General features: G+C 40.6%; 1 protein-coding gene across 7 annotated transcripts; it reads right to left on the minus strand.

The window, feature by feature from the left end:
* Positions 1–2249: 2249 nt before the first annotated feature.
* On the minus strand, positions 2250–22362 carry ARHGDIB (Rho GDP dissociation inhibitor (GDI) beta). Of its 7 annotated transcripts, none has more exons than XM_011954344.1 (7): positions 22128–22196; positions 16471–16611; positions 10695–10887; positions 10087–10170; positions 8147–8223; positions 5045–5108; positions 2252–2962 (listed from the first exon to the last, which is right to left on the minus strand). In XM_011954344.1, the coding sequence occupies exons 3-7, from the start codon at positions 10873–10875 to the stop codon at positions 2763–2765; spliced, it is 606 nt and encodes a 201-aa protein (XP_011809734.1). In that variant the 5' UTR covers positions 10876–10887; positions 16471–16611; positions 22128–22196; the 3' UTR covers positions 2252–2762. The 7 variants fall into 7 exon arrangements, with proteins under 7 accessions (XP_011809726.1, XP_011809734.1, XP_011809742.1 ...); XM_011954352.1 differs by lacking the exon at positions 16471–16611 and adding an exon at positions 16969–16970 and having other exon boundaries at positions 22128–22175; XM_011954336.1 differs by lacking the exon at positions 16471–16611 and having other exon boundaries at positions 2250–2962; positions 22128–22362.
* Between the last annotated feature and the right edge of the window lie 5312 nt (positions 22363–27674).

Raw genomic sequence — 27674 nt, forward strand, 5'->3', positions numbered from 1 at the left:
CAATATGATTGTATGCCTGGAAGGCTCTAAAGACTCTGCCAAAAGGCTACTGGAACTGATGAATGATTTCAGTAAGGTATCAGGAAAAATATAAATGTCAAAACTCGATGACATTTCTGTATACCAATAATGTCCAGGCTGAGAGTAAAATCAAGAACACAATTTCATTTACAATAGCCACAAATAAAATGAAATGTCTAGGAACACAGATGACCAAGGAGGTAAAATATCTCTTCAAGGAGAACTACAAGACACATTTTAAAGAAATCAGAGCTGACACAAATGGAAAAACATTCCATGCTCATGGGTAGGAAGAATCAGTATCTTCAAAATGGCCATAGCGCCCAAAGAAATTTATAGATTCAGTGCTATTCCTATCTAACTACCAATGTCATTCTTCACAGAATTAGAAAAGAAAACTATTCTAAAATTTATATGGGACCAAAAGAGAGTCTGACTAGCTAAAGCAATCCTAATCAAAAAGAACAAAGCCAGAGGCATCACATTACCCAACTTCAAACTACACTACAAGGCTACAGTAACCAAAATAGCATGGTACTGGTACAAAAACAAACACATAGATGAACAGAACAGAATAGAGAACCCAGAAATAAAGTCATATACCTACAACCATCTGATCTTTGACAAAGTTAACAAAACCAATCAATGGGGAAAGGACTCCCTACTCAATAAATGGTGCTGTGATAGCTGGCTAGCCATATGCAGAAGAATGAAACTTGACCCGTATGTTTCACCATATGAAAAAATTAACTCAAGATGAATTAAAGATTTAAGACCTCAAACCATAAAAGTCCTAGAAGAAAACCTAGGAAATACTCTTTTCAACATCAATCATGACAAGTAATTTTTGGCTAAGTCGTCAAAAGCAATTGCAACAAAAACAAAAGTTGACAAGTGGGACCTAATTAAAGAGTTTCTGCAGAGCAAAAGGAACTATTGATAGAGTAAACAGACGTCTACAGAATGAGAGAAAACATACACAAACTATGCATCCAACAAAGGTCTAATATTCAGAATCCATAAGAAATTTAAACAAATCAAGAAGCAAAAAACAACCCCATTAGAAAATGGGCAAAGAACATAAACAGATATTTCTCAAAAGAAGATACACAAGAGGCCAATGAACACACAAAAAAATGATGCTCAACGTTACTAATTTTCAGAGAAATGCAAATCAAAGCTACAATGAAATACAGTCTCACGCTAGTCAGAATGGCCATTATTAAAAAATCAGAAAACAACAGACACTGGTGAGACTGCAGAGAAAAGGGAATGCTTATACACTGTTCATGGGAATGTAACTTAAGCAGTTAAGTAGTTCAGTCACTGTGGAAAGCAACTCTAAGTAATGAGGGCATCTATACCTTTTATCTCTATACTAAGGCCAAGGAGAGTACTCCAATTTTTAGGAGTAACGTTAGCATTCCAAGGCATAATATTTTTACTAACATACGGAGAGTGACCAGTTTGAAGATTTCTCAAAAAACTTAAAACAGAGCTACCATTTGATTCAAGAATCCCATTCCTATGTATATATCCGAAGGAAAGTAGATTGTTATACCAAAAAGACATGCACATGTATGTTCATTGTTGTGCCATTCACAATAGTAAAGACATGGAATCAATGTAGTTGCCCATCAGTGGTGGATTAGATAAAAAATATGGTGCATGTATACCATGATATACTATATGGTCATAATCAAAAAGTAAAATCATGTCCTTTGCAGCAATATGGATGAAGCTGGAGGCCATAATTCTAAGCAAAGTAATGCAGAAACAGAAAACCCACTTCCATATGTTCTCACTTGTAAGTGGGAGCTAAACACTGAGCACACATAGACACGAATGTGGAAACAGCAGATGCTGTGGACTACCTGAGGGGTGAGGGAGGGAGTGGGGCATGGTTTGAAAAACTACCTATTTAGTACTAGGTTCACTACTTGGGTGCAATATACCCATGTAACGAACCTGCACATGTACCCTCTATATCTAACGTAAAAGTTGAAATTAAAAATAACCAACTAAATAAGTAAAATGCAGATTTCCCACTGGCTGTATTCTGAATTCACATTACCTATTACAGTGTAATATGGGACCAATTTGTTCCCAATGATGTAAATATCTCCTCCTGTGTGTTTTCCTCATCCCCATCCCCTCTTGGGGAACTCACGAATGTGAACCATCCAGTTATCATATTTGTTCAAAGGAAGAAAGCAGGGAAATGAAGGTCTCAGTCAGAACATATGCAGTTATTGTTTTATTCTTATTCTCTTGTGTTGTTTACAGTGTCTCTCACAAAAGAAGAACTCCGTCTGCCAGGGGATGTGACTAGGGACTCATTGGGCCAGCAACAACCGCAAAAGAATCTAGGCATTAGAATGAACTACTGGAACCTGAGTCAAAGACCTGTTAGTGATAGTTTGCCCATTTCCTGGCCTCCAGTTGCTCGAATGGGGGTAAGAGAGGGAAATATTAAATGATTGTGTATTGAGATGGAGACGTGGAAGATCTGGCCCTGACGGAGGATCAGAAGGAGGAGGGAGGGTGAAAGCCCGGTTTTACGCCTCTTGTGCTAGAGACCACACTGAGAGACAGGGTGGGGAAAGATGCATCAATAAGGAAATGTGGGCAGTGTTGAAGTGGGACCCAGCTGTGGACAGGGAGGAGGAACAGGGTGCTGAACACGTCTGAAGAGAATTCTTCCAGATGGCAAGGGTGGGGAAAGGGATGGGTGGATGCATTCATTCTGTCCACTCCTTCTTAATCGACAGGTTCCACTCCCAGCTGAGGTGGTCGTGCTTGTCATCGTCGGTGAAGAAGGACTTGTTGTGGTACGTGCCTCGGGCCAGCATGCCCTTGGGAGCCTCCTCAACTGGAGTGAGGAACTCATACTCTTCGGGCCGAGGCCCATAGCTGCCAACCATAAATGTTGCTTTATCCACTAGGAAGAAAGAAGAGTTCATTAGGGTAAGAGCCTGACAGAGGAAAAACACACACTGCAAACTGGAGAATCTGGAGTACAGCCTACAGTGATTAAAGCCAAGAGCAATAGTTTCCAAGCCTAAATAAACATGAGATTTACCTGAGGCATCTCTTTTTAAAATTTTTTTATTATTATTTTTTAAGACGGAGTTTTGCTCCTGTTGTCTAGGCTGGAGTGCAGAGGCACAATCTTGGCTCACCGCAACCTCCGCCTCCCGGGTTCAAGCGATTCTCCGGCCTCAACCTCCCGAGTAGCTGGGATTACAGGCATGCACTGCCACGCTTAGCTAATTTTGTATTTTCAGCAGGGATGGAGTTTCTCCATGTTGGTCAGGCTGGTCTCGAACTCCCAACCTCAGGTGATCCACCCGCCTTGGCTTCCCAAAGTACTGGGATTACAGGTGTGAGCCACCGCACCTGGCCCTAAGGCGTCTTTTTTAAAAAACGATTCTTTAAAACATTTTTTAAGTTGGAGTGCCTTTTAATAATATAGTTTCCTTTGTCCTACTTCCAAAGGCTATGGGTCAGTAACCTTCTGTGGGTCCCAAGGATCAGAGTTTTTAAAAAACTACACAGTTAATTCTGAGGGAAAGTTGGGGAACCAGTGCCCTAAATCAATGGGGATTAAGCCTGTTTTTTGTTTTGTTTTGTTTTTTGTTTTTTTAATGGAGATATAGCAGACTACACCATTTAAAAAACTCAAACAAATTGAGACCACAGTTCTGATCTCAGTCCTGCAATGGCCTAAGTCATATAACATTTCTGAGCCTCCATTTCTTTGTGTGTGTGATGGACTTTGAGGATCTACTATCTACAAACTGTCATTCTATGAACATATCAGTTGGGGGAGATAAAGTAACAGATGGTGATCAGAATTCATGGGTAGAATAATTGGATGGAACAAGAACAGCAGTAAGTTGGTAAAAAAAAAAAAAAAAAAAAGTGAAGAACTAGGACAAATGGTGAAAATAGCCAATCAAGTTTATTTGCAGGTGAACTGGAATATATATTAAGAATAGTTGGGCATTGAAAGCATAAATAGGCAGATAAGTGGCATATAGTTGGCTAAGTGTTGTTAATAAGTTTGAAAAAACAGCTGCAGACACGTCACTGTCCTTTGGTTGAAATGAGGCCATATGGGCTTTGTGCCCAAAGGGAAATAGGAAATTAAACTTTTTTTTTTTCATGAGACTAGGTATTGGAAAGGCCAATCAATATCTTTAAGGTCAATGGTCTTCTCTGGGATTTGAGAAATTGACTGGTCCTCTATGTCATACAAATTTATCAGATAATTTCTCCCCTATCTTGCTTATTAATTTGGTGGAAACTGAGACATGCTTTGCTGTTTCTCACCTCTGGAGAGGACAGACCCTCAGGTAGAAAGGAACTGTAAAGTGCCTCCATCACCTTCCCGCCTCTCATTTCTCTCTGCCCATATTAATGAAAGAAAATTGAAGGCAGATTCCCAAGGCATGTCAAGAAGAATTGCAGATTAAGTAATATTGTCATGTTATTTTAATTAGACAGACTTTTTCAATCCTAGAAAGTATTTTTTTTTTCTATTTCTTTGTTAGGAAACTGAGCATTGCCTGTCCCTTCCCTCCAATGCCACCCCACCTACTCCCACTCCAAATACACATACCACCGGGCAAGTTTTTTCTTTCTTGGGTTTCTCTGACACTTGGTCTTTGTACCTGTGAACTGTTTTTTTTTTTTCTTCTTCTTACTTTGTGGAGTATTTTTATATACTTTATTTCCTTCAAACCTATCTTGGTGACTCTTCTTCTTTATGAGTGATAATGTTGAATCCAAAAAGCTGATTGCTGAAGGTCAGCAGCTGATGCAGTCTAAATGAGGTCCCCTGAGCACTGGACTTGTCACTGTCTAGATCAGAGGTGTATCTGTGCCTTTTCCTAGAGCCAGCATCCACAGCCTTTATCATATTCTCATCTGAGTCTATAGCTAAAAATTGCTAATAACCAGAAGTTAAGGTAGCAATGAAAAGCAGTTTGGGACAGTGTGGAAATGTGGGTTCCCTTACCTTTCACTCCAGTGCGGTAGGTGTGCTGAACATACTTCAGGCCTGACACAATATCCCTGTTCACCTGCAGATGGGAAGGAACCAAGCTGTTCAGATTAAGAGGGTCTTCCATTTTTTCTCATGTTTCATGCTGATCCTGCCTAGCTAAATCTTCTCTGAAAATGAAAAAACTAAAGATTTAGTTCAGAATAGGCGTTTCTATAATTATTTAGCATGGCTGTGAAGCCAAGATTAGAGAGGGGAAATCATAAAACGCAACATTGCCAAACTGGTTTAATTTTCGAACATTTTGACTTTTACTGTTTCGGGAGAGAGGAGTGGTTCATATTGTCTCAACATTCTTCATTGTATTTCTCCTTTCTCAGTGGTCCCAAGAATGGCCTTGAGCTTTCCCTCTCCAATACTAGTGACCAGGAGACCATCCTTGTCTTAGTAAAAGTTATGAAGATACCAGTAGAGCACATTATGTAAATATCTAAAACTACAGCCTCAGAGATGATCCACCTACCATATAAAAAACAAATGACAAGGAGGAAAGCTGTAATGGAAAACTCATGTCTAGAAGATGGCTGTGCCTGCAATATAACTGAAATAGTGGGTGAAATTCACTTGTATCTGGCAAATATTTTGGATGTCTATCATTTTCAGACGTTGTCTGAGATCCTGCTATTTTCCCAAGCCTTTCAAAGAAAATTCAGTAACGCAGAATGAAAATGTAGACAGCTGAAGAACTTTGTTTTTCCATGATTCATTTCACCTGGGACTAACCTGGGTTGTCTGTTAATTTTACACAGTGGTTATGTCTATACAAACAAATTAAAGTGGACATTGCATCATTAGCCGAAGGGCTTGGTTATCTGTTCACTAATGTGAAGAATTAAAGCATCTTCAAATAATTTTTCTTCAACAACAATTATAGCTGGCCTTTTGTGTTGGGCACAATAGTTAAACCAATCAACTAGTGTTATCTTTTGTTTTGTTGACAGGGAGGTGGCAGAGCAGTGAACACTGCCAGCTTAGATTCTTGACTGTCACAGGGTAAATCTGTAATATAAATCTATGAAGAGCCGTCAGAAAAAAAAATTAGCCTCATCAAAGAGACTGTGATAAAATAAAGCCCAGACTTTCTAATTACTCTGAGTCTCAAATGTAGCTCATAGGAATAGGGAAAATAAGTGCATCTTTCTAGGTGTCCCCAAGCTTATCCCTTTCACCTAGTGGGAGAAAGACCTAAGAAGAATTATATTGGTGTAGCAATAAGGACTTCAAGACAAAGAGCCTACCATGTCACCAGTGCTCTACAGTGGGTCCATTTAATATAAATACATTTGGGGCGGGTGAAATAAAACTGTGAATATTCATAGAATCTTCTTCTGGCCACATCCCCATCCCTATTGTGTCCCCCACTCCAGGGAGAAGAAGCCTTGGTGTTATGAATCAAAGTGAGAGCTGTAGAAGTCAGAGATACCACATTTCCTTGGGAGGTAGAAAAACAGTTGGGGAGAACCTAAAAGAACAACCCTAGGCCAGGTTTTTAGAAAGTGCTAAGAAGTTTGGGAGGAGAAAAAGAACATTGAGTGCAACTAACAGAGATCGTGAAAGAGGACTTTAGCAGGTGTTAGTAGCCTTATAAATGCAAACTTTCTTGGACATTTTTCAGGAGACTTCAATGAAGATTTAAGTTGTTTTTCAAGGATTTTCACCTTTGATCTGGCATTTCTTCTAATTGTAGCACCATGCTGGGAGAAGACACAGGATGGTTCAACTTTATGTAGGTTACTCAGAGAGCCATCAAACCTCTGAACTAGAGAGTACTCAAAAGCCCCTTTCTGTGGCCTACTCCTGCATCATCCTAATGTGTAAACCTGACCACACAGACCCACATACCACATTCCTCCTCTGCCTTCCCATCCAGAAGAGAATGCCCTGTTTCAGAGTTTTCCTTCTCATCTTATTCACATCAAAATTTACCTGTCGCATTTCATTTGAGAAAAACCGATTTACCAAATAGACAAATTAATGCAACAGTATCAATGATTAAAAATGAAACTGATGTGCAACCCATTCTTGGCATATTTTGATATAATGCCTTACCAAACCCTCAGGTGCTTCAATAATACATAATATGACAGGAAACAAGTAAGTGAACCCTAGCTCAGTGTCCATTATAGAGTAGGTATCCACAAATATTTCCAGGATGAAATTATTTTCAGGCATATTTGTATGGGGTAGGGAGGGGTCATCCATGGACTCTGAATCATATCCTGTACCTTGGGGAAAGAAGCTCCCAGTGTGCAAATAGAGAAAGCAGATGGAGTCTTCCTTGGTGGAGCCCAGGCCCTGGAGACTGAGGCTAAGTGGGAATGAGAGGCCACCAAAGCAAACATAAACCACTAAGTGCAAACACTGCATTTCTAACTTATTTGTTTTCAAAGTCAAGGTTATTTTTCTTGTGATTTTTGGCTACTCATTGGGACATATGGTTATTTACTAGATGTCAGTTTATTTCTTATTTAGTTTCCTCTTTCCTGGTTACCTGTTCCACAACTATAATTGTAATTTCCAGTTCTTTAGCAAAGATCACACACCCTGGATTTTTATAATCCTTGAACAATTGGAGCTGAGGCCCTCTCTGTTCCATTTTCTTTTCCCATTGGTTGATTCACTTATTTGTCCACTTTTCAATACATATTCCTGAACTATCTGCTATTTACAAAGTTTTGTGTGAAATATTGGAAAGGAGGGATGTACAATTTTACCCTAGATTGAGGTGCTTATGTTGTATGAAGAAGAAATGACACAGGTGGTACAACACAAAGTAGCATGTGCCTCGTGGATGTATTTGGAGTTCACAGACACAGGGATCCCACTGGCTTAAGCAATAATAAACAGTTTAAGAAGTCCTGGCTAGGAAAAGGCATGAAGCAAGGGTGGGTATCAACAGGTAGCCCTCAGGGCTAGGAAGAGGACATTCCAGACCCGGCTTGGGGCTATTGGGGAAGAAACAAATAAAAGGTACCTCAACATGATCATGCAAGAAATTTAGTCACTGATTAAAGAAAAGATTTAACTTTACAAAAGCACACAAGGCAGGATACTTACTTTGAAGTGAATTTTGACTCTATATTCGGAACCTTCCTTTAGCACAATGGTTTCTTTTTTGAGGGCTTCCAGATCTCCTGTAGAGGAAGATTTAGAGAGAGTTTATCCTCAAAAGCAGATACGCAAGTTAATAAATGGCTTTTAAGCCCTGGAGAAATTTGTTGGGCCTGCCAGCACAACATGGTTCATAGGGCCCTCAGTTCACAGAGTATTTGAGTTTAGTCCTGCACGTGCATGTGCACACAAGCACACACACACACACACGTAATGCCTGAAATCTGACAGCTCTGTTAGGAAAAACATTAGAGTTTCCCTGCCCCCAAGTTTGATGACAATGCTAAAAATATACAAGCCATTACCAGTAATGAGTTGTGAAGATAAATCTTTTTTTGGTCAATTTGTTCTCTCATTGAGAATTATATTACTGGTCAAATGAAGAGGTTATTTAAGAATATACCCCTACCCCTCAAATAAAAAATATGATAAAAATGTTATTTAGGAGTGTCAGCTATTTGTTTTTATAGATCTGGTGATGTTTGTGGCACTTTCTAGTTTTTAAAATTCTACTTGTTTTTATTCATTTTATCACTTTGAATAAATATTCACCTTTGTGTTTACTCTTGTATTTTCATTTGCAATATCACACTCTTTTTCTTAAGGAATATCACTGAAGTGATATTATAAAAGCTTCAGATTCCATACAACCAGGATCTGTCCCTAATTCCTGTACCCTGATTAAGGAGGTAATCGCTCTCTATGCTTTTCTTCATGCATAGCAGCTGGTTTGTGACAGAAAACCAAAGTTGGTTTTCCTCTGCTGGGAAAGGGGACTGAGATGAAGTTTTCCTTGCAATACCACCAGGCCCTGCTGAACAGAACAGATTTCTTTAGCGCTAATTCAGACCTTATCTTGCAAACTGGCAACTGTACCTGGTAATATTAGGAAGACTCTGAGTTCTGGTAAGAGAGTATGAGTTTCTCTCCTGGAGAGATGCGAGTGTGTGCGGGTAGCTGAATTCGTGTGTGTGCCTGCTCTAATGATTTCAGTTGAACAGGAAATGTGCCTTCTCAGCCTCTGATTTCCTCCCTCTGACAAAAAAGCCCATATAAGGTAAAGACTGGCTATGTCCTGTGAGAGGGGAACTACTCTGCTGCTAGCTTAGCCTACTGTCCCAGACTTATGCTTTGTCTGTCTCACAACAGTCCAATTTTTTCATTTGGTAACTGTTTTTTTTCCCCACTAAAAACTTGCCTTTGATGCCCCCAATCTCCTGGCTTCGTGATTCTCCTCTCTTTCCCCTCTGATGCCCATTTCCTCCACAATAACCCCCTTCCCAGTCTCTCTTTTTCTCCTCAAGCCCTAAATCTCAGGGAAAGACTTGACTCTTAGTTACAAAAAGGTGAAAGAAAATAACAACATCTTAATTTCTATGCCTTTAGTAAGGGACGTTGTTTATTTAACAAGAATCAGAGTTTCAAGCTAAAACAATTCAATCTATATCAGTGGAATTTCTAGCATAATTCAGGATTGCTTCTCACCTTCTGGTAAGTTTTGTAGCTGATAAAAGATCAATACTTTGATGTTTAGACTGTATAAGCCTTACAATTTCAGAAGCACACAATTTGTTTCTTAATATTTCCATCAGCAGTATTTATTGCATAAATAACAATTCTCTTACTACCAAGTAGAGACAAAAATCTGTAGATATATCAAATGTGTATGCCTGCACTCTCTTCAATTAAATAGAGATAAAGATTGGGTTTTCATGAAATATGGTAAATACTGGGCAGTCTAAGAGCAATGATTTGTTAACTGGTCCTAGCATATATACCTCTCTGATTCTCCAGCTTTTTTCTTTTTGTTGGAACAGGAGACAGAGACCAAGTTTTCTTTGTGATATCTGAGGCCGCCTCTGAACACTACAGATGTGCCTACATACCAGTAAGGTCCATGGTGATGGGTCCTGGGGCACTCGCACAAACCAGGGTGAGCCGGGTGACAACGACATTGGGGGCTTTCGGATCTGCAGGATCAAAAGGGAATGTAAGTACCAAGAAGAGACACGTGTGTAGTGGGTGTGTGCATTTTTATTGCACTAATTATTGACATCCAACATTTCCTAAGTGGCTACGGGTCAGGTACTCTGCTAATTGGGCACTGCCCATTTATATCTCCGGGCCATGTCTTGTTCTGCTATGGTGTATGTGGAAGAGGTGAACGGTTAGGTAGGGACTGAGAAAGAGGAAAAAGAAGAAAGAGAGAAAATGGAGAGAGGGAACTACAATTCTAAGTGGTAGTCTGGAATTCTTTCTAAATCCCTGCTGTGTGTGAGTTATGTGTGCCTCTGTCACGGTTGACTTGCATCTTATCTCTTAAGAAGACTTAATTACACAGTTCATAACTTTAATCAACATATATAAATTGTGTTTGCTCACTTATGCCTGGAAGCAGTTGGTCTTCTTCCTTTTGCTGCTGCTCCTGAGTAGCCGAAATGTCTTCTTTCTTCCCGGGGACCTTCCACCCGCCCTGCTGTCTGTACACACATACCTGTTACCACAGGACCATCTCCCAGCAGCGTTTTCTTGTACTTAGTTAGACTCTCATCATCTTTGTCCATTTCCTGCAGCTCTTTCAGGGACTTCTGCGGTGGAGGCTTGTAATTGAGCTTGTTGTCCAGCTCATCATCGTCATCCTCTTCCACATGTGGCTCTGGGGCTTTTTCAGTCATTTTGATCTATTTCTGGGAGAGAGAATGACTGTCCATTAGTCAGAAGTCGTGGATATAAAAGACGTTTCTGGGGCTGCTGTTAGCAGCCTCCTTACCCTCATGGACTTCTCTGATCATCAGTCACTTTCCTGATTTTTTTCCTAATTCAATCTCATTCAATTCTATGAAATAATAATCGAACGTATTCTAGTCATTTCTCTGACCTGCCTGAATTTCTCTGTGCTCATTGTAGTATCTTCTATTCATTGAACAAAACTGATAAGAAAGAAATCACTCATATGTGAATAACGTACTATGAGCGAAGCAACATGGCACAAAGACTGCTGAACACATGAAGCAAAAGCCCAGTCAAAAGCTGTAGGAGTTATCACAGTCCTCCAAATCCAGCCAGCCTGGCTAGCATCAAAGCCTGCAGCATGCACAGTCTGAGTGATAATGGTGGTGAGAGGCAGGAGAGAGAGGAGAGAGGTAGAGTACTTGCCAAAGAATGGTTGGCTTCTCCCCATTAATGGAATCCGTCCCTGAACTCCAGCAATGCCTCAAAGGTGACTCATGAGGAACCACTGACCTTTATGATACCTGCCCCAGGTGCCTGCATGGTTCACACCCAACACTGCTAATCACCCCTCGAGGGTGAGTACTAGGTTCGCTGTTTTTCTTGAATTCCCCCCAAACACTTGCATAGTTCTGGCACTTCATAAAACTTCCTTGATTGATATATAAGGTTTTATATCTGAAGATATTCTGTTCTTTTTAAATGCCACAAAAAATAGCAAAGGACACTTTAAATTCCTCCAGACAAAATTGTAAGTACAAATTTGCCCTTAGCATTTGTCCATCCATTCCCCTTTTCTGGATCCACTTCCCTTTCAGTCTCTCTCTTTCTCCCCTTCCCAGGTTTCCATTGACCTTATAAGGTCCCACCTGGGCATACCCTGGAGTCTTCCTTCATCTCTCATTATCTATATTTACTTGTTTTGTGTTAAAACATTGAGGAGAAATCTAGGCAAGTTATTCACTTGTTAAGGGTTAATGACTGAATAGTAGATTCAAAAATTATTCCTCTTAGAGGATGTACAGTCATAGCTTTTCAGAGCTGAAATGAACCATTGGGGTTCATGTAATCATTGAGGATACTGAGATCCAGAGTTAAGAGAATTGCCCAGGTTCACACAGCTGGATGAGAGGCAGTATACTAACCAAGAGGAAGAAGTCCCTCTGGGAAGAATTTCAGGCCCTGTGGCTGACAGCCATATGAGATGGCTGCCAGGGAGTTATTTGGGCAAGGAGATTGTTTTCTGATTTTCTTAATTCTATTTTGAGGGTAACTCTTTTCCCTGCCTGTGGTTAAAGCCTTCATTGCTTCTAAGTGACACAACTATAAGAAAATATCTGTCACATCACATCCTGAGTGGCTCTGCAAACCTTAATAAAGTATCCCAGGAGTGAAGATATCTCTGGCCAAAATCAGTTCTGGTTTTGAGTTTCAGTGTTACTATTACTGGCAAGAGGAAGAAAAATAATTTGGAAGTAAAGCCAAATGAGAGCAATTTTAATGGAACCAAAAAAAAAAAAAGAGAGAGAGAGAAAGAAATAATATCCCTTGGCTCATCAAGTCTCTTCCATCTAAATAAGCAGCCAAACATTATGAGCTAGCCTTGACCAACTCTGAAAACAGCATTGCAATGCCCAGGTTCACTTCCTGTACAGGAAGAAAACATGTAGTCCGGTTCCTATGGCAACTCTTGCTTCAGCTGAAGAACCAGCACCACTCAAAGATGAGACTCTAGAGCACAGCAGAATAAACATAGTGACTAACGCAATTCGTGTTCCAAACAACACTCAGGGAAAGTGAATGAACTCGTTGGAAAAAATGAAGGATGCAGCGTGTGGATGTTGTAGGTTGTGGGTAGTTTAATGCCAATCATTAAGGGGCAGATGAAGAGCAAGCCAGATAAGACTAATCAGATGAGACAGGGGCCTACCCAGAACCCTGGTGACCCCTGGAGGATGGGGGCCACATAACAAACCTGCTGACCAAGCATTGGAACAACTATTTACAGAGGAAGACATCCCAGACCCCATGGTCAGGCCTTTCTGAACTATATCACTTAGTTCTAACAAGTCTCCTGATTGAATGAAACCTGACCATCAGATAGTAACATTACATCCAGTCACTGGCTCAAGATGATTTCAGTAACCTCCAGGAAATTGTAACCATGCAGCCTCAAATCTCAATGTTGAAAAGAGAAAGAGAGCGAGAGAGGGAGAGAGAAGGATTAGGTATAGGACAAGATTTGCCACCTTCTAACTGTGACCATCGGCACATCCATTTATCTAACATCTAGGTCTTGATCTTCTCATTAGTAAATCTGAGGCTTATGTTCTATATTTTTTTGATTCATTGCAAACAGATATAACAATTGTTTCATAAAAAACGAGACATAACTTTATCTAGATATTAAAGAGTGGAGGATACTGTGGGATTTCCCCATAAAATTTTGTTGCAGTCAAAAGGGGGAAATTCAGGGCCACATTAAAATCATTTGGCTTAATTATAGCGTAAGAAAAAGGGATATGAGACCAGGTGATCCCAAACTAGCTCATTCTAGAAAGCTGATTAGAAAAAGTAATAATATAGCAAATAAAGGACAGGAAGAGCAGTTCTCAGAGAAAGTCTTTTAAAGCAAAATTAGGGTTATGATTATTTGGTGAGCACTCACTGTTTACAAGACACTGTACTTTAGCCATACTGATGTTTAAATTACTCTTCAGAGTAGAGAAGAGGCTGGAAGTTGGGCAATCTAACCATCCTAAAGGGTCCTCCCTGTTTGGTTGATTTCTTATTTTTGTTTTTTTGGAGATTACCGGTCTCTTTTTAAAAAATCTGATAAATATGATGGCAATTATCTCAAGGGAAAAAAAAACAGATAAATCCATGATATTGTACATATGATCTAGGGATTTGTGGACCCCTGAAGTCCTTTATAGACTTATTGGGGTTCAAGATCTCCAGATTAGGAGCATAGCCTCAAAACTGTGGAAGCATGAAACAGAGAGTGGAGTGTTAGAGAGGAAGCTTGTTTTTTTGCTTTTGCTTGCTCCTTCTCTCTTTCTTTTCCTCCCTCACTCTTTCTCTCTCTCCTTTCCTTCCTTCCTTCCTTCTTTCTTTCTCTTTCTTTCTTTCTTTTTCTTTCTTTCTTTCTTTCTTTTTCTTTCTTCCTTTCTTTTTTCTTTCTCTTCCTTTCTTTCTTTCTTTCTTTCTTTCTTTCTTCTTTTCTTTCTTTCTTTCCTTCTTTTCCTTCCTTCCTTCCTTCCTTCTTTCTCTCTCCCTTCCTTCCTTCCTTCGTTCCTTCCTTCCTTCCTTCCCTCCCTCCCTCCTTCCCTCCCTTCCTTCCTCCCTCCCTCCCTCCCTCCTTACGTAGTTTTACTCTGTCACCCAGGCTGGAGGGCAGTGGCTCTATCTTGGCTCACTACGACCTCTGCCTCCTGGACTCAACCAATTCTCTTGCCTCAGCCTTCCAAGTAGCTGGGACTACAGGCACGTGCCACCTGCCTGGCTAATTTTTTTTCGTTGTGGTAGAGATGGGGTTTCCCCATGTTGCTCAGGCTGGACTTGAACACCTGAGCTCAAGAGACCCACCCTCCTTGGCCTCCCAGAGTGCTGGGATTACAGGTGCCTGGCCAGAAGCTTGCTTTTTCCTGGAGCTCCACCAGATCATTGACTCAACTTGTCTGAAGCTGAGAGTCTACCTACTCAAAATGTTGAATATGTTGAAGCAGAAGGTATCAGGTGACACCTGTGTCTGAGGGTGTGTGACCACAAAACCTGGCAGAGAAGCCCAGGTGCACATGGGTAAAGGAAATAGCCCCTTAGGAGAATTCCGTGGTTATTCTGTTTGATTTTGGATAATGATCTCTTCACTGAACTAGGCCTTGTTATGCATGCCTGGGTTTGGGTTCTGGCTTTGCTACTAACTAGCTTTTCCCTGTTAACTGAATGTGGCAACCACTGTGGATCTGACTTTCCTCATCTTGGGAGATGAGGGATTAGAGCACATCATCTTTAGATGATTACTTTTCTAAGGCCTCCGCATATTTCTCCTGACCTGCAGTCATGTGTCAGTTAAGTTACCATTCAGTTACCTTATTTCACCTGTGAATATGACAGAATATCTGTCTGTGTTTTCTTATTTAAAATGTATGTGAATCCCCATGCTAAATGAGTAGACATTAGCTGCTCTTGGCACAGAAACAAAAAAAGGGTAACTATGTGAGATGATGGATATGTTGATTTGCTTCACTATAGTAACATTTTTACTATCGATGTATATCCTTAAACATTATGCTGTAAACCTTAAATATATGCAATAGAATTCATCTTTAAAAGGAAATTTAAAAATTAAAAAATAAAATGTATGTGAATCCCCAAAAGATGCTGCATATTTTATTTTATTTTATTTTACCTATTTTTCTCCCAGACATAAAATTATTTTTCTTTCACCGAACAGGTCTTTGCATAATAAAGAGTACCATAATAGTAACAGCAAATTGTTACTGAACACTTATGAGCCAAAAACTCAGTTATTATGGGATATGTGCTTTGCATGCGTTATTTCACTCAGTCATCACAATGTTGTGAGGTAGGCACAGTCAGTTACATTGTACAAGTGCAAAAACTGAGACATAGAAGAAAATATTAAATGTTTCAATTACACAAGTATTTACAATTTATTTTCCTAGTATCACCCTATAGATAGTGAAAAGAGTAATGGTCTGGATTCTAAAAATGAGACATTCGCAATGCATATATTAACAGGAGATTAACATCTGGAATACATAAATACTTCCTATGAATCAATTGCTTAAAAGGTATTTATTGTATATATTTAAGGTGTAAAATATGTCTGGGATACATAGATAGTGAAAAGGTTACTATAGTCAAGCAAATTAAAGTATCCATCATCTCACCTACTTTTGTGTGTGTGTGGCAAGAGCGCCTAAAATCTACTCTTCAGCAAAAATTCAAGTACAGTAAATATTAAGCATTGTACTGCATTTTTAACATTATCTCTGGGCAACCTCAGTTTCTCCCGAAGCCCCAACCATAAATGGCGTATATAGTTTGACAATGATTTCTCAAATTATCTGTGTGCATATTTAACCACAAACAACAATTTTCTCTTTTTATCCTCCTATCTTATGGATGCATGTTGAAATGAGAATACGAATTTTATGAAAATTCTACAGACTGTTTTCCAATCCCATCATCTAAAGGACAACTGATTTTCCTATTGATAATATTGATATTATTGATACAAGTTATAATAGTTATCACATGTAGTGCTAAGTGCTTTCTAGAGGATTGTCTATGTAGTTCTCACAATAACTTTGTTGGCATCATCATTCTCTTTTCCAGACTAGGAAACTAAAGTTCAAGTTAAGTAACTTGCCTAAAGAAGACATACCATGTGGTAGGCAGAATTAATGTCTGAGCCCAGGTTGTCTGACTTTTAGGCACTATGCTTTATTGCTTCAGTTGTCTTTAAGAAGTTATAATAAAATTAGAGTTTGCTAGTCATCTTGGGAATCTACCTGGAGGTGCACAAGCAGAGGTCAGTGCTTCTTTGCAAGCTCTGCAGAGACAGTTTTAACAAAGCAGGGAAGTGTCAGATAACGATGTTTCAGCGCAACTCGTGCAAGTTGCTTAACCTCACTGGGCCCCGGTTTCATCCTCTGCAAAATGAAGCCGTGGCATGAGAAGATCTCTGAGGCCCCTTCTTAATTTAATGACTCGAATGCTCCCTAATTTAAAGAAGCTTGTGAAATGAGAAAAGAAAAGAGGAAGTAAAAGGGAGGTTGGGGAGGACTCAGCCCATCAGCATAGAATCTTCTGGATGGGCTTTCCTCACCTTCCTCAGCTGCTCATCTCCCATTCTACAAAGGGCAGAGTTGGGTTTTGTTTGTTTTTGACTTTGGTCCTTTGCACAGGAAAAATGAAATGGAGAATTAACAACTATATGTTTAACCAGGTTAATGTGGGCCCCATTTGTTAGGCCCCAAAGCCCATATTGTTTTTTCCCACAGGCTTACTACTCCAGTTTTCTCTATTTTCTGCTTCACAGATGCCCACACAGATTAACTTTCACAGTGGAGCCCTCACATCCCCATATTGGCTATTCAGCAAAGCATTGGCAAGCATTAGATGTGCTGAGATGGGGACTTAATCTTCTCAGGCTCAATTAAAATGTCAAATTAAATTAGGATGGTTACTCACAGTGTGCATATGACATAGCACAAATCAATGTTTTTGCTTGCAAATTCAGTGAAATTTCCAAGACATTGCAAGTGAATTACACTTAAAAATTTACACCCATGTCAGGATAGAGCATCATCTGTTTCATTAATGCAGCTCTAAATGGACTGAGGACAAGAAAAGGTAGAACTCCTAAGTTTAGATTAAACAAATTACCTGGGTAATTCAGAGAAAGGCGACCTTCACGTCTCATAGAACATAGATTGAGTTAGATGCACCAGGGATTCAAAACCAGGCTCTGCATTATTACAGGACTCAAGCAAGTTGTTAATTTCACTGAGCCTCAATTTTACCACCAGTAAAATGGGGATATTCTTCTTTATGGGGATGAAAGATTGGAGAAGACGTGAAAAATTATAGGACTATACTGATCAAGAATAGATGTTCCATGAATATTTGTTCCCTTCCTCTTCTTCCTTCCCTGTCCTGATGTGGTCTGTTTTGTCGCAAGGCTTCAGTGAAGCTAGCTAACTGCTTCCACACCAAATGCTTTCCCCTGGATGGGAGCTGACTCTGTCCCCACTCCTTCCTCCTTAAAAATATATTTTGTCTTTGAGGAGTATTAAAGAGACAAGAAGTTCTGGGGAATTGCAAGGATTGTTTAAAAACTGAATCACCCTAAAATGAGACTATATTACATTTCTTTTAAAAACTTCCATGTAAACAATTTAATTTTAGATTTTATTTATTGCTCCCTTTCTTCATTGAAGCCAGAGGTCACTCTGTGAATGATGAGAAATGTCAGTGAATACAGGCACAGCTAATTAAGAGAATTCCCTCTGGCTATGGAGCAAAATACCAGGGGGACTTAATTCATGGCCCAAAGCTGGATCTGCAAAATTGTGCTGGATTATGCATCTAGACACACAGGCCATGGGTATTCGCATATTAGGTAGAAGAGATAGAGATGAGAGAGAGATAAGGAAGTGGGAGAAGAGAGAGAGAGAGAGAAAGAGGAGAAAGAGGAGAGAGAGAGGAGGGAGAAGGGAGAAAGAGAGAGAGGGGAGAGAGAGAGAAATGTGGAAGTACCAGAAGTAGGGGATTTCTATCAGAGAAGTTCCTATGTGAGCATCAGCATTCTCTGTAACTCCTGTTATCTCCACTTTCCCTGCCAACTAGGATATGTCTGACTTCCTCAAATTGGGCTGTGGGTCTAGCGCAGGTCTGGAGAGTCGGGCCATCTCTAAAACACTGGTGACATTTCAGAGGTAGTCAAGGATTCGAATGTGCTGTGCTGCTTGCCTGGCAATTTGGCATATTACGGGATTGCAAATTTGTCTCTCAGGACACCAGAAGCCTTCTTGGTTAGGGATTCCAACCTCTCCCCACAGCCCCTGTCCCTGGTGACATGGAGGAATCCATACTCCCCACTTGGCGATGCTGCTTTCTACCACCTCAGCCCCATGAAGGACTATGAAAACTTCAAAACTGGATGAGAAAAACCAAAGACAAGATTATTTTGTAAGAGACAATAAATATTGTGATCAATCCAGAGAACGGCTCAAATTACTAGAAATGTAATTTCTTACCATTTCTCTTTGTGAGAGAAACAACTTATTATTTCTTGCCTGTGCATTCATAGCATGTTTTTCTAACCCACATTCGCATGCACAAAGAGAGAGAACTCAAGAGATCCAGTGAGCTTTGCTGAGTGCCCAATGTGTGAAGTCATGCCACACAAATATTATTTTAAATAATCCTCAAAGAAAACTGTGCATTAAGGAAGCATTGCCTTCAGTATCTCAATATATTCACAAAAGTTTTAAATTAGCATGAAAAGTTAGACAGAAGTGAGAGATAATTTTTTATGACCATTTGTGCTAAGATTATCAGGCTCTTTAAGAAAGCCCAAGTGAGGCCGGGCGCGGTGGCTCAAGCCTGTAATCCCAGCACTTTGGGAGGCTGAGACGGGCGGATCACGAGGTCAGGAGATCGAGACCATCCTGGCTAACACGGTGAAACCCCGTCTCTACTAAAAAATACAAAAAACTAGCCGGGCGAGGTGGCGGGCACCTGTAGTCCCAGCTACTCGGAGGCTGAGGCAGGAGAATGGCGTGAACCTGGGAGGCGGAGCTTGCAGTGAGCTGAGATCCGGCCACTGCACTCCAGCCTGGGCGACAGAGCGAGACTCGACTCCGTCTCAAAAAGAAAAAAGAAAGCCCAAGTGAATTTTTACCAGCGATAAAATGCACTCTCTGGCTGAGGACACCAGAGAGTAACACGACACAGAGTGATTCAGGATGTGCTTATTGCACGGCTAAATGTTGCTGACGTTTCAGGGGCAACATGAGACTCATCTCTGGGTATGCCAGTGTAGACTTGAATACAAGATCCCAGGCAACAATAACACAAACAGGGAATAAGGACTCTCAAAATGTGAAACTGGAAAAAATTTCTTCCATGTGATTCTTCCTAAGAATGTGGAAGGATCACCTGAGCCTCAGGAGGTTGAGGCTGCAGTGAACTGTGTTCATGCCCCTGCACTTCAGCTCGGGTGATAGAGTGAGACCTGTCTCAAGAAAAATAGTAACAGGTCATGCACTGTGGCTCATGCCTTTAATCCCAGGACTTTAGGAGGCCAAGGCAGGCAGATTCCTTGAGCCCAGGAATTCGAGAGCAGCCTTGGCAACGTGGAGAAACCCCGTCTCTACTAAAAATGGTAAAATTAGCCAGCGTGGTGATGCGCACCTATAGTCCCAGCTACTCGGGAGGTTGAAGTGGGAGAATCACCTGAGCCTCCTGAGTAGCTAGGACTACAGGCACGCACCACCACGCCCTGTGAATTGCAATTCAGAGGCATTGTGGCTACTGATCCTTTTTGTATCAATATGTAATTTTAGTCAAATTATTGAACACTTCTGCATTCTTCTCAGGAACAAAATTTGAAAGTTTCTATCACCAAGCCTGACACATAGAAGGCATTCAACAAATGTTGGTTCTCTTTTTCTAGCTGCATAATTTCGACTCCCCAGGGCTTCTCTTTTCCTGCTAGCTGATGTTTGTCATGTACTGTGCTCTCCCAAATGAGCTCAGACCCACGTCTTTCCCTCAGAATGACTTTGTGGTGCGTCTACTGAAAACAGAACCTTGATGTTGCTCAGAGCCTTCTTCCCTAGTGACAAACTCATGCTCTCTCTCCAAAGCAAGGAAGGACCAAATTCCAGTTGAGGCCTGAAAAATGCTTGCCTGTTTCTGTTCAGTGACAGCATGGTTGGTCCTCAGGTTTTGCATCTGTGAAGCATGGATGGAGAAAGAACTGTTCTTCTCTTGGAATTTCACACATCTCCCAAAAGAGTAAGATGCTTTTGTTATTAAGCTTGTGCTATATCTGCTTTGGGAGGGAATATATTCTTACAAATTAAAAAAAACACAAAGCCAATGGCAAGATTCACGATGCCTGCTAGGGACTGAACTTCTGCCCCCATCTCCCCGGACCAACAGGCTGACATGGTCCTCTTGATCCCCCTTGCCTGATTATCCCTGCAGTGAGGATCGCCAGGCCAACCTTGACTCCAGTGGCTCTAGGTCTCTATGTGAAGGGGTGACCATGCGCCCTCTGGGTGAGAGCAGTCTGCCTTTCCCCACTCTGATCGAAGAACGGCCCAGGGCTTATCAGACCCACACCCCAAGTTACCATAGGTCTAGAGTGTAATTATAGATTATGTTTATGAAACATGCTGGCTAGGAAGTCCTCTAAAAGAGAAGAAAGTATTTCAGGTCATACCTAAAGAACTTCTCCTAATGGTGGTTGAAATTCAGACCTTGACATTTTGAAGGCCCACTGATCAGCTGTCCTAGCTGGGCCTCCTTGAATTTTTCTAAAACCTGTCTCTTAATATGTGAGTTGGTGTTTTCCATGTTTGCTTTTAGTTATCTCATAGGTAAAGGGCTATTATTATCACTAATATTTTTATTTTTTGAGCCAGAGTTTCGCTCTTGTTGCCCAGGCTGGAGTGCAATGGCGTGATCTTGGCTCACTGTAACCTCCGCCTCCTGGGTTCAATCGATTCTCCTGCCTCAGCCTCCCAAGTAACTGGGATTACAGGGATGCACCACCACACCCCGTTAATTTTGCATTTTTAGTAGAGACCGGGTTTCACCATGCTGGTCAAGCTGGTCTTGAACTCCTGACCTCAGGTGATCCACCCTCCTCGGCCTCCCAAAGTGCTGGGATTATAGGCGTGAGCCACCACGCTCAGCCCTATTATTATTTTTGACAACAACAGCAACAATCTTTCTGCCTATCCGACTGCAGGAATTTAATACACAGTCTTTGTCAGTGGTAGAAATTCTATCACTGTATGACTCATGAGTACATAACGATGTGCTATACCATACTTCCTCTTTGAGGGCTAAATTCCCTGCACTCTAAGGGAGGATTTCATTATGCGTTTCTCTTATATCACCAGAAAATTCTTTAGTGGAAGACAGTTTAATATTTGACAGCTTTGAACTTTTTTTTTTCTCTTTCAACCAGTCTTTTTACATTGCCTGCTTAAAAACAGGAAACCACATATCTCCACCCCAGCACAACCCACCATCCACCAGCACAGACCGTATCAGTTCGGATCTACAGTCTTTTTCTTCCAGCCTGGCCAGGTGCCTGCTCCTACTTTGCAGGAAACCCCTCCAGGCGCTCCCGGTGGTGTTCTCACAGCCCTTCTCCAGAATATTCAGGATTGCTCCTCCTGGGCTGCAGCGCACCCTATACCCTCCCTCTTCGAGCCTCCTCCCCTGAGTCACTGCTACCCTTCCCTGCTCTAACTTCCCCTTCTCTGCAGCCTCCTTAGCAATTTCTTATCATAAAGTTTGTTTTAAAGCAGAACTGCCCCTCTAAAAAATAATAAACTGTCCAGGGCTGTAGCCCCGTCTAGAGGTTTCTGACTTTGCTCTGCGCCCACCTGAAGCCTCCCCAGCCCGAGGTATTGGAACTTACATTCAGTGCTTCACGGCTCTGTCCGGGGTGCCTGTGTCTCTCAACTCTGACTTCTGAGTACTGGCAGTTAGAACAGGAAGGAAGTTAATGAGAAAAAAAAAATGCTTTAGACCTACTTGAAGAGGAAACCCTGGGCTGTCTCAAATCCTGTTCCTTTGCACTGCCTATCTCTTGATCAGCCAACTTGAGCAGCATTCTTGTCAATTAATGGCACATGTGCGAGCATGACAGCCCGTGTGACGTGGAGATGCATGAATGTACACGCAAGATTGTGGAGCCTATAGCTATGGGTATTATGAATAATTGTGAGGGTATGTCTGATAATCAGGTCATTTCAGTGCATAAGCCTACGGAGGCAAGGAGCCTGAAACCAGTAGCAATACATTCACATGGGCTCTACTTTGTACCTCTCGCTTCTGTTCCCACTGGGTACCCGCCAGCTTCATTATCAACCAATATGTTGAAAGTTTGCTGGCAGTGAATGTAGAGTGTTAAGAAATTATGATTGTTAACGGCATATACTTGGTCCTAAATTTAAAAATGTGTCCTTAAACAGATTTTTGGAGTTTTGTTGGTTATAATTTCAAGATGTAGCTTTGTGTTGCACTACAAACAATCAGATATTGTTTGTAATAGTTTTTGCTGATTTTTCTTCAAATGAAACGAACAAGCAAGCGAAAGTACTGTCTTTGATGAAACCTAGGAAAGAAATTGCAAAAGGAAGTAAAACTTCATTAATTCATAGTCTTCTAACTCAGAATTTGTGACAATTTAACAAGCGCTAAAATAGACTTTGTACCATATTTGAGGAAATGGTTTATGAAGTTATTTAAATGGGAACAAGTCTCGGAGGCCATGTTTAAATCATCTGAGGAACAGTTTTTAAGCAGCCAAGTCACATTTATGCTGTCTATTCCAGTAGTTGTTAACAATAATACATGCTTATTTAGATTAAAATTTCAATATTCAGTATTTACACTACATCAATATATTTAGAACTGACTAAGCACATAAATTTGGAGAAACTGACATTTATTTTGTTTTCACCTAAATGTACTGCATCTTCTTCATTTCCCTTTGTAAATTGATACCACAGGGTTTGCCTTCTCCTTAGAGTCAATGAAATCAAAATAATCAAGGGGCGGGGGTGGTAGTCATTTCATGCGAGAAGAGATTAGCCTAGAAAAATGTGAAAAGAAAAATAGTATATAATTAAAATGAGCAAAAATACTAAAAACCTAATACCACTTCATTCTATAAATTTTAAAATAATATAGACAGAATATAGCCCTTGAAACAATGTATATAACTTTATTGTAAAAACAAAGCAAACCCTAACTTACACAGAAGGCAGTACATTCTATAGCTCTGCACCCTCAAGAGGGGACACATTTATTCATTCCATAATATTTACCGAGCACTTCTTTTCTTCCAGGTACTGTTCTAGTTCCCTTGTGCAGCAATAGACCGCAGGCAACATCTCTGCTGCCCTGTGGAACTTATGTTCTACCGAGGAGACAGTTAAAATAACATAGGCAGAATACATTAATTGTAACAAGAAATATTTAAAAGTCAAAAATAGTAAATTCATGGTCTGTATCCCACCACTCATTTTTCATGCTATTAGGGAACACCTCAGGAGGCAAACCTGGCTTTCCCTCCCCCACCCCCTACCACGAGCCCAGTGTATATTGGAGGGTATGGAGGCACCCCTTCCCAGAAAAATCTGTCAAATCAATACGTATTTTACAGATTGTATTATAGATCAATGTGTATGTATTGGAGGATGAGGGAGCATTCATAATTTTAGGAAGTTCTAAAAGGAGTCTAATTATCAAAAAATACTTAATAATTCCTGGTCATAGGCAAGGACCCATGGAAAGGTACAGAAATAAACAAGACACAGTCGTAGACCTCAAGTAGCTGAAAGATGTAATGGGGAAGGCAGAAGTAAACAAATTTTTTGTGTGTGTGTGAGCATAGGAAAAGAAAAAACACATGGTGTATTTTGAGAGTACATGTAAGGACACCAAGGGAGGCTTCTTGGAGGAAGTGACCGCCGTGCTCAGTTAAGAGGGAGAGTAAGTGTTGAGTAGTTGGTGTGCGAAGGGTTGGGAGTGGAAGAGAAGGCACTTGAGGTAGAGGAGAAATATGAGCAGCAACATGGCCATGGCTTCCCAAAATGATGTGAGATACGCAGGGTATTATAAGGAAGCAGCTCAAGATTGTTGGAATGTAAAGTGGAAGTTACATGTGAATGGGAAATGTACCTGGAGCAGGGCAGGCACAGGGTTCAGATCACCACGGACCTCTTACACCATGTTAATAAGGACCACGGCCTAGATCGTATCAGTGATGGAGAACCGTTGAAAGTAAAGGATGGATATGATCAGTTTTGCATTTCACTAGCTTATTCTGGCAAACTGATGTGGCTGGATTTGATGTGAATAAAATCTATTAGGAGACTGTTTAGGCTTGAAGTAGAACATTCACAATGAGATAGACAGAAATGGTCAGATTTGAGAAATACTTAGGTGAAATTGGCATGCCCTGGTAATTGGTGGGATGTGAAGGATGTGGATGAGGAGGAATGTGGAATTAAGAAGGACTTCTGGATTTTTTTTGCTAGAATGACTGGGTCCTTGGGGGTACCACCAAGTAAGATAGATAATACAAAAGAAGAAATAGATATATTAGGAGAAATAAGGACATATGTTTGGACGTGTCTCGTCCTGAGTTTGAAAAAAAATGGTGTCATTTGTTGGAGATGATTTCTGAAAGATAGTGAAATATATAAGCCTGAATTTACATATCATCCATTACATGGATAGTAATCCATATTATCCATTACGTGGATAGTAATTTAAACCAGGCCACCCAAAGTGTGGCCTGTGTACCAGCAGACCACCATCACCCAGGAACTCCTTAGAAATGCAAAGTCTCAGACCAAACCTCCTATATCAGAATCTCTCCCTGGGGTTGAACCTGGAAATCTATGTTTTAAAAAGCTCTGCAGGTAAACTGTGAGGTTTTAGAAACACTGGTTTAAACCATGTAAGTGATGGGATCACCCAGAAGGAGTGTAGAAAGAGAAGTTGGCCAAGCATGGGGAAATCCTGTTAGATTCACATTTAGTGAATAACCTGCTGACAACTTCTTACCTCCTCCTTGGTTAGCACCCTAGCCTACCATCATTGTGCCTCTGCTGGACTTTTATAGCATTCTCTTTATATGTTTTCTATTTCCATAATAGTCTCATTTACCCTTTGTTGTCATAACAGAGTAAAAAGCATGCTCATGATCACATCATTCCTTGGTTTTCAGGGATCTTTCATCCACTTAAAATAAAATAGAATTCTATTTTCACCCATAGCTGCAAGTTGGCTTATTTTAGTAGCCATCTTCCAAGGCAGCCTCCAGTGATCCTGGTATTCAACCCTGATCACATTGTATCAAGATTGTTCTGTGTGGCTAATAGAATATGGCAGAAATGATGGCATGTTGCTTCCAAGGATGTTAGATATTGTATCTTTTCTCTTGATTTCTCTTAGATCATTCATTCTGTGGGAAGCAGGGCTGCATGTCATAAGGACACTCAAGCCCCCTGTGGAGTGGTCCATGTGGTGAGGACCAAAAGCTGTCTAAGTGAACCATCATGGAAATTAAGGTTTCAGCTCCAGATGACGACAGCCCTGACTGACAGCATGACTGTAACCTCATGGAAGATGTGAGCAGGAACCACCCAGCTATGCCACTCCTGATTGACCCATAGAAGCCGTGGGAGATAAGAAATATCTATTGTTATGGGCTGCTAAATTTGGGGGTAATTTGCCATGTAGCACTAGAATTCTAACATACTCATGATCTAGCCAATTGCATCCTCCAGACTCATCTGCTAACGCTTAGCCATTGTTTCCTCCATTCCAGATCTTGCCCCTCTTGCTAATCCTTTCATGAGAAACAGGTTCCCATTTTAGAGATCATTCTCTTTGCAGAAATGTTCTCCCTTTAAATAATCATACCTGATTCATTTCTTTCTTTATTGAGATCTCTGCTCATATGTCAGTTTCTCAGAGGGGTCTTTTTAAACCACCATATTTAAAATAGTGCCTCTATTTCATCATTCTGCTTTATTTTTATTTCGAGCATGTAACATCCCTTGACATATTTCCCATGTATTACTTTTCTGTTTATTATCCATGTCTCCACAAGGCTGAGAACTCTATAAGGTCAGGGACTTTGTCTTATTCACTGCTGTATCCCAGAGACTAGAGCACTGACTAAAAACAGAGTATACTGTCAATAAATACCGATGGAATTAATGAGAAAGGCCAAGATACTAGGAAACCTTAGCATTTAGAAAAGATGAAGTGAGAGATGCCTACAAAGGAAGCAAAGGAGGAATGGCTTGAGAGGGGAGTATAGGAAGACGGGAAACAGTTCTGCCTGCTGAGTCAGGCCACCTATATTTCAGCTTTGAACAAATATTTATCTGATTGCTATATGTTGAAGTTGCTATGCATCCTTCTTATGAATTTTTGAATAACAAATTTATTTCACTTTATACTTCGAAATACTTATAGACTTACAGGAAGTTGTTAAGAAATGTTCACCCTGTCTTCACCAATGTCACCATCTTGCGTAAATGTGTATAATATCAACCCAAGAAACTGACATTGATACAATTCACAGAACCTGCTCCGATTTCTCCAGTTACATATGCAATCGTGTGTGTGTGTGTGTGTGTGTGTGTGTGTGTGTGTAGTTCTATGCAATTTTATTGCATGTGAAGCTTCTTCTAACTACCACCATGACGAAGACACAGGCCATCACCGTGAGGCTTACTTGTTCTATCCTTCTGTAGCCACACCCACCTCCTCACACTCATCCCTAACCCCTGGTGACCACTAAATTGTTCACCCGTTCTATAAATTTTTTAATTTTAAAAATATTATATAAATGGATAGACTAGATAACCAAAATATGGTACATATACACCATGGAATACTACGAAGCCATAAAAAAGAACATTAAAAAGCCATAAAAAAGATCTCCTTTGCAGGGACATGGATGGAACTGGAGACCCTTATCCTTAGCAAACTAATGCAGGAACAGAAAACCAAATACTGTATATTCTCACTTATAAGTGGGAGCTAAATGATGAGAACACAGGGGGAAACAACACGCACTGAGGCCTATTGGAGAGTGGAGGGTGGGAAGAGGGAGAAGATCAGGAAAAATTACTCATGGATATTAGGCTTTATACTTGGGTGACGAAATAATGTGTACAACAAACCCCGTCTACCTATGTAACAAACCTGCACACGTACCCCTGACCTTAAAATAAAAATTTTTAAAAAGAATATTATGTGGGCCGGGCGCGGTGTCTCAAGCCTGTAATTCCAGCACTTTAGGAGGCTGAGACTGGCGGATCACGAGGTCAGGAGATCGAGACCATCCTGGCTAACCCGGTGAAACCCCGTCTCTACTAAAAAAATACAAAAAAAAACTAGCCGGGCGAATTGGCAGGCGCCTGTAGTCCCAGCT

This window comes from Colobus angolensis, unplaced genomic scaffold (genome assembly GCF_000951035.1).
Source record: "Colobus angolensis palliatus isolate OR3802 unplaced genomic scaffold, Cang.pa_1.0 Scaffold11, whole genome shotgun sequence".
Lineage (NCBI taxonomy): Eukaryota > Metazoa > Chordata > Mammalia > Primates > Cercopithecidae > Colobus > Colobus angolensis.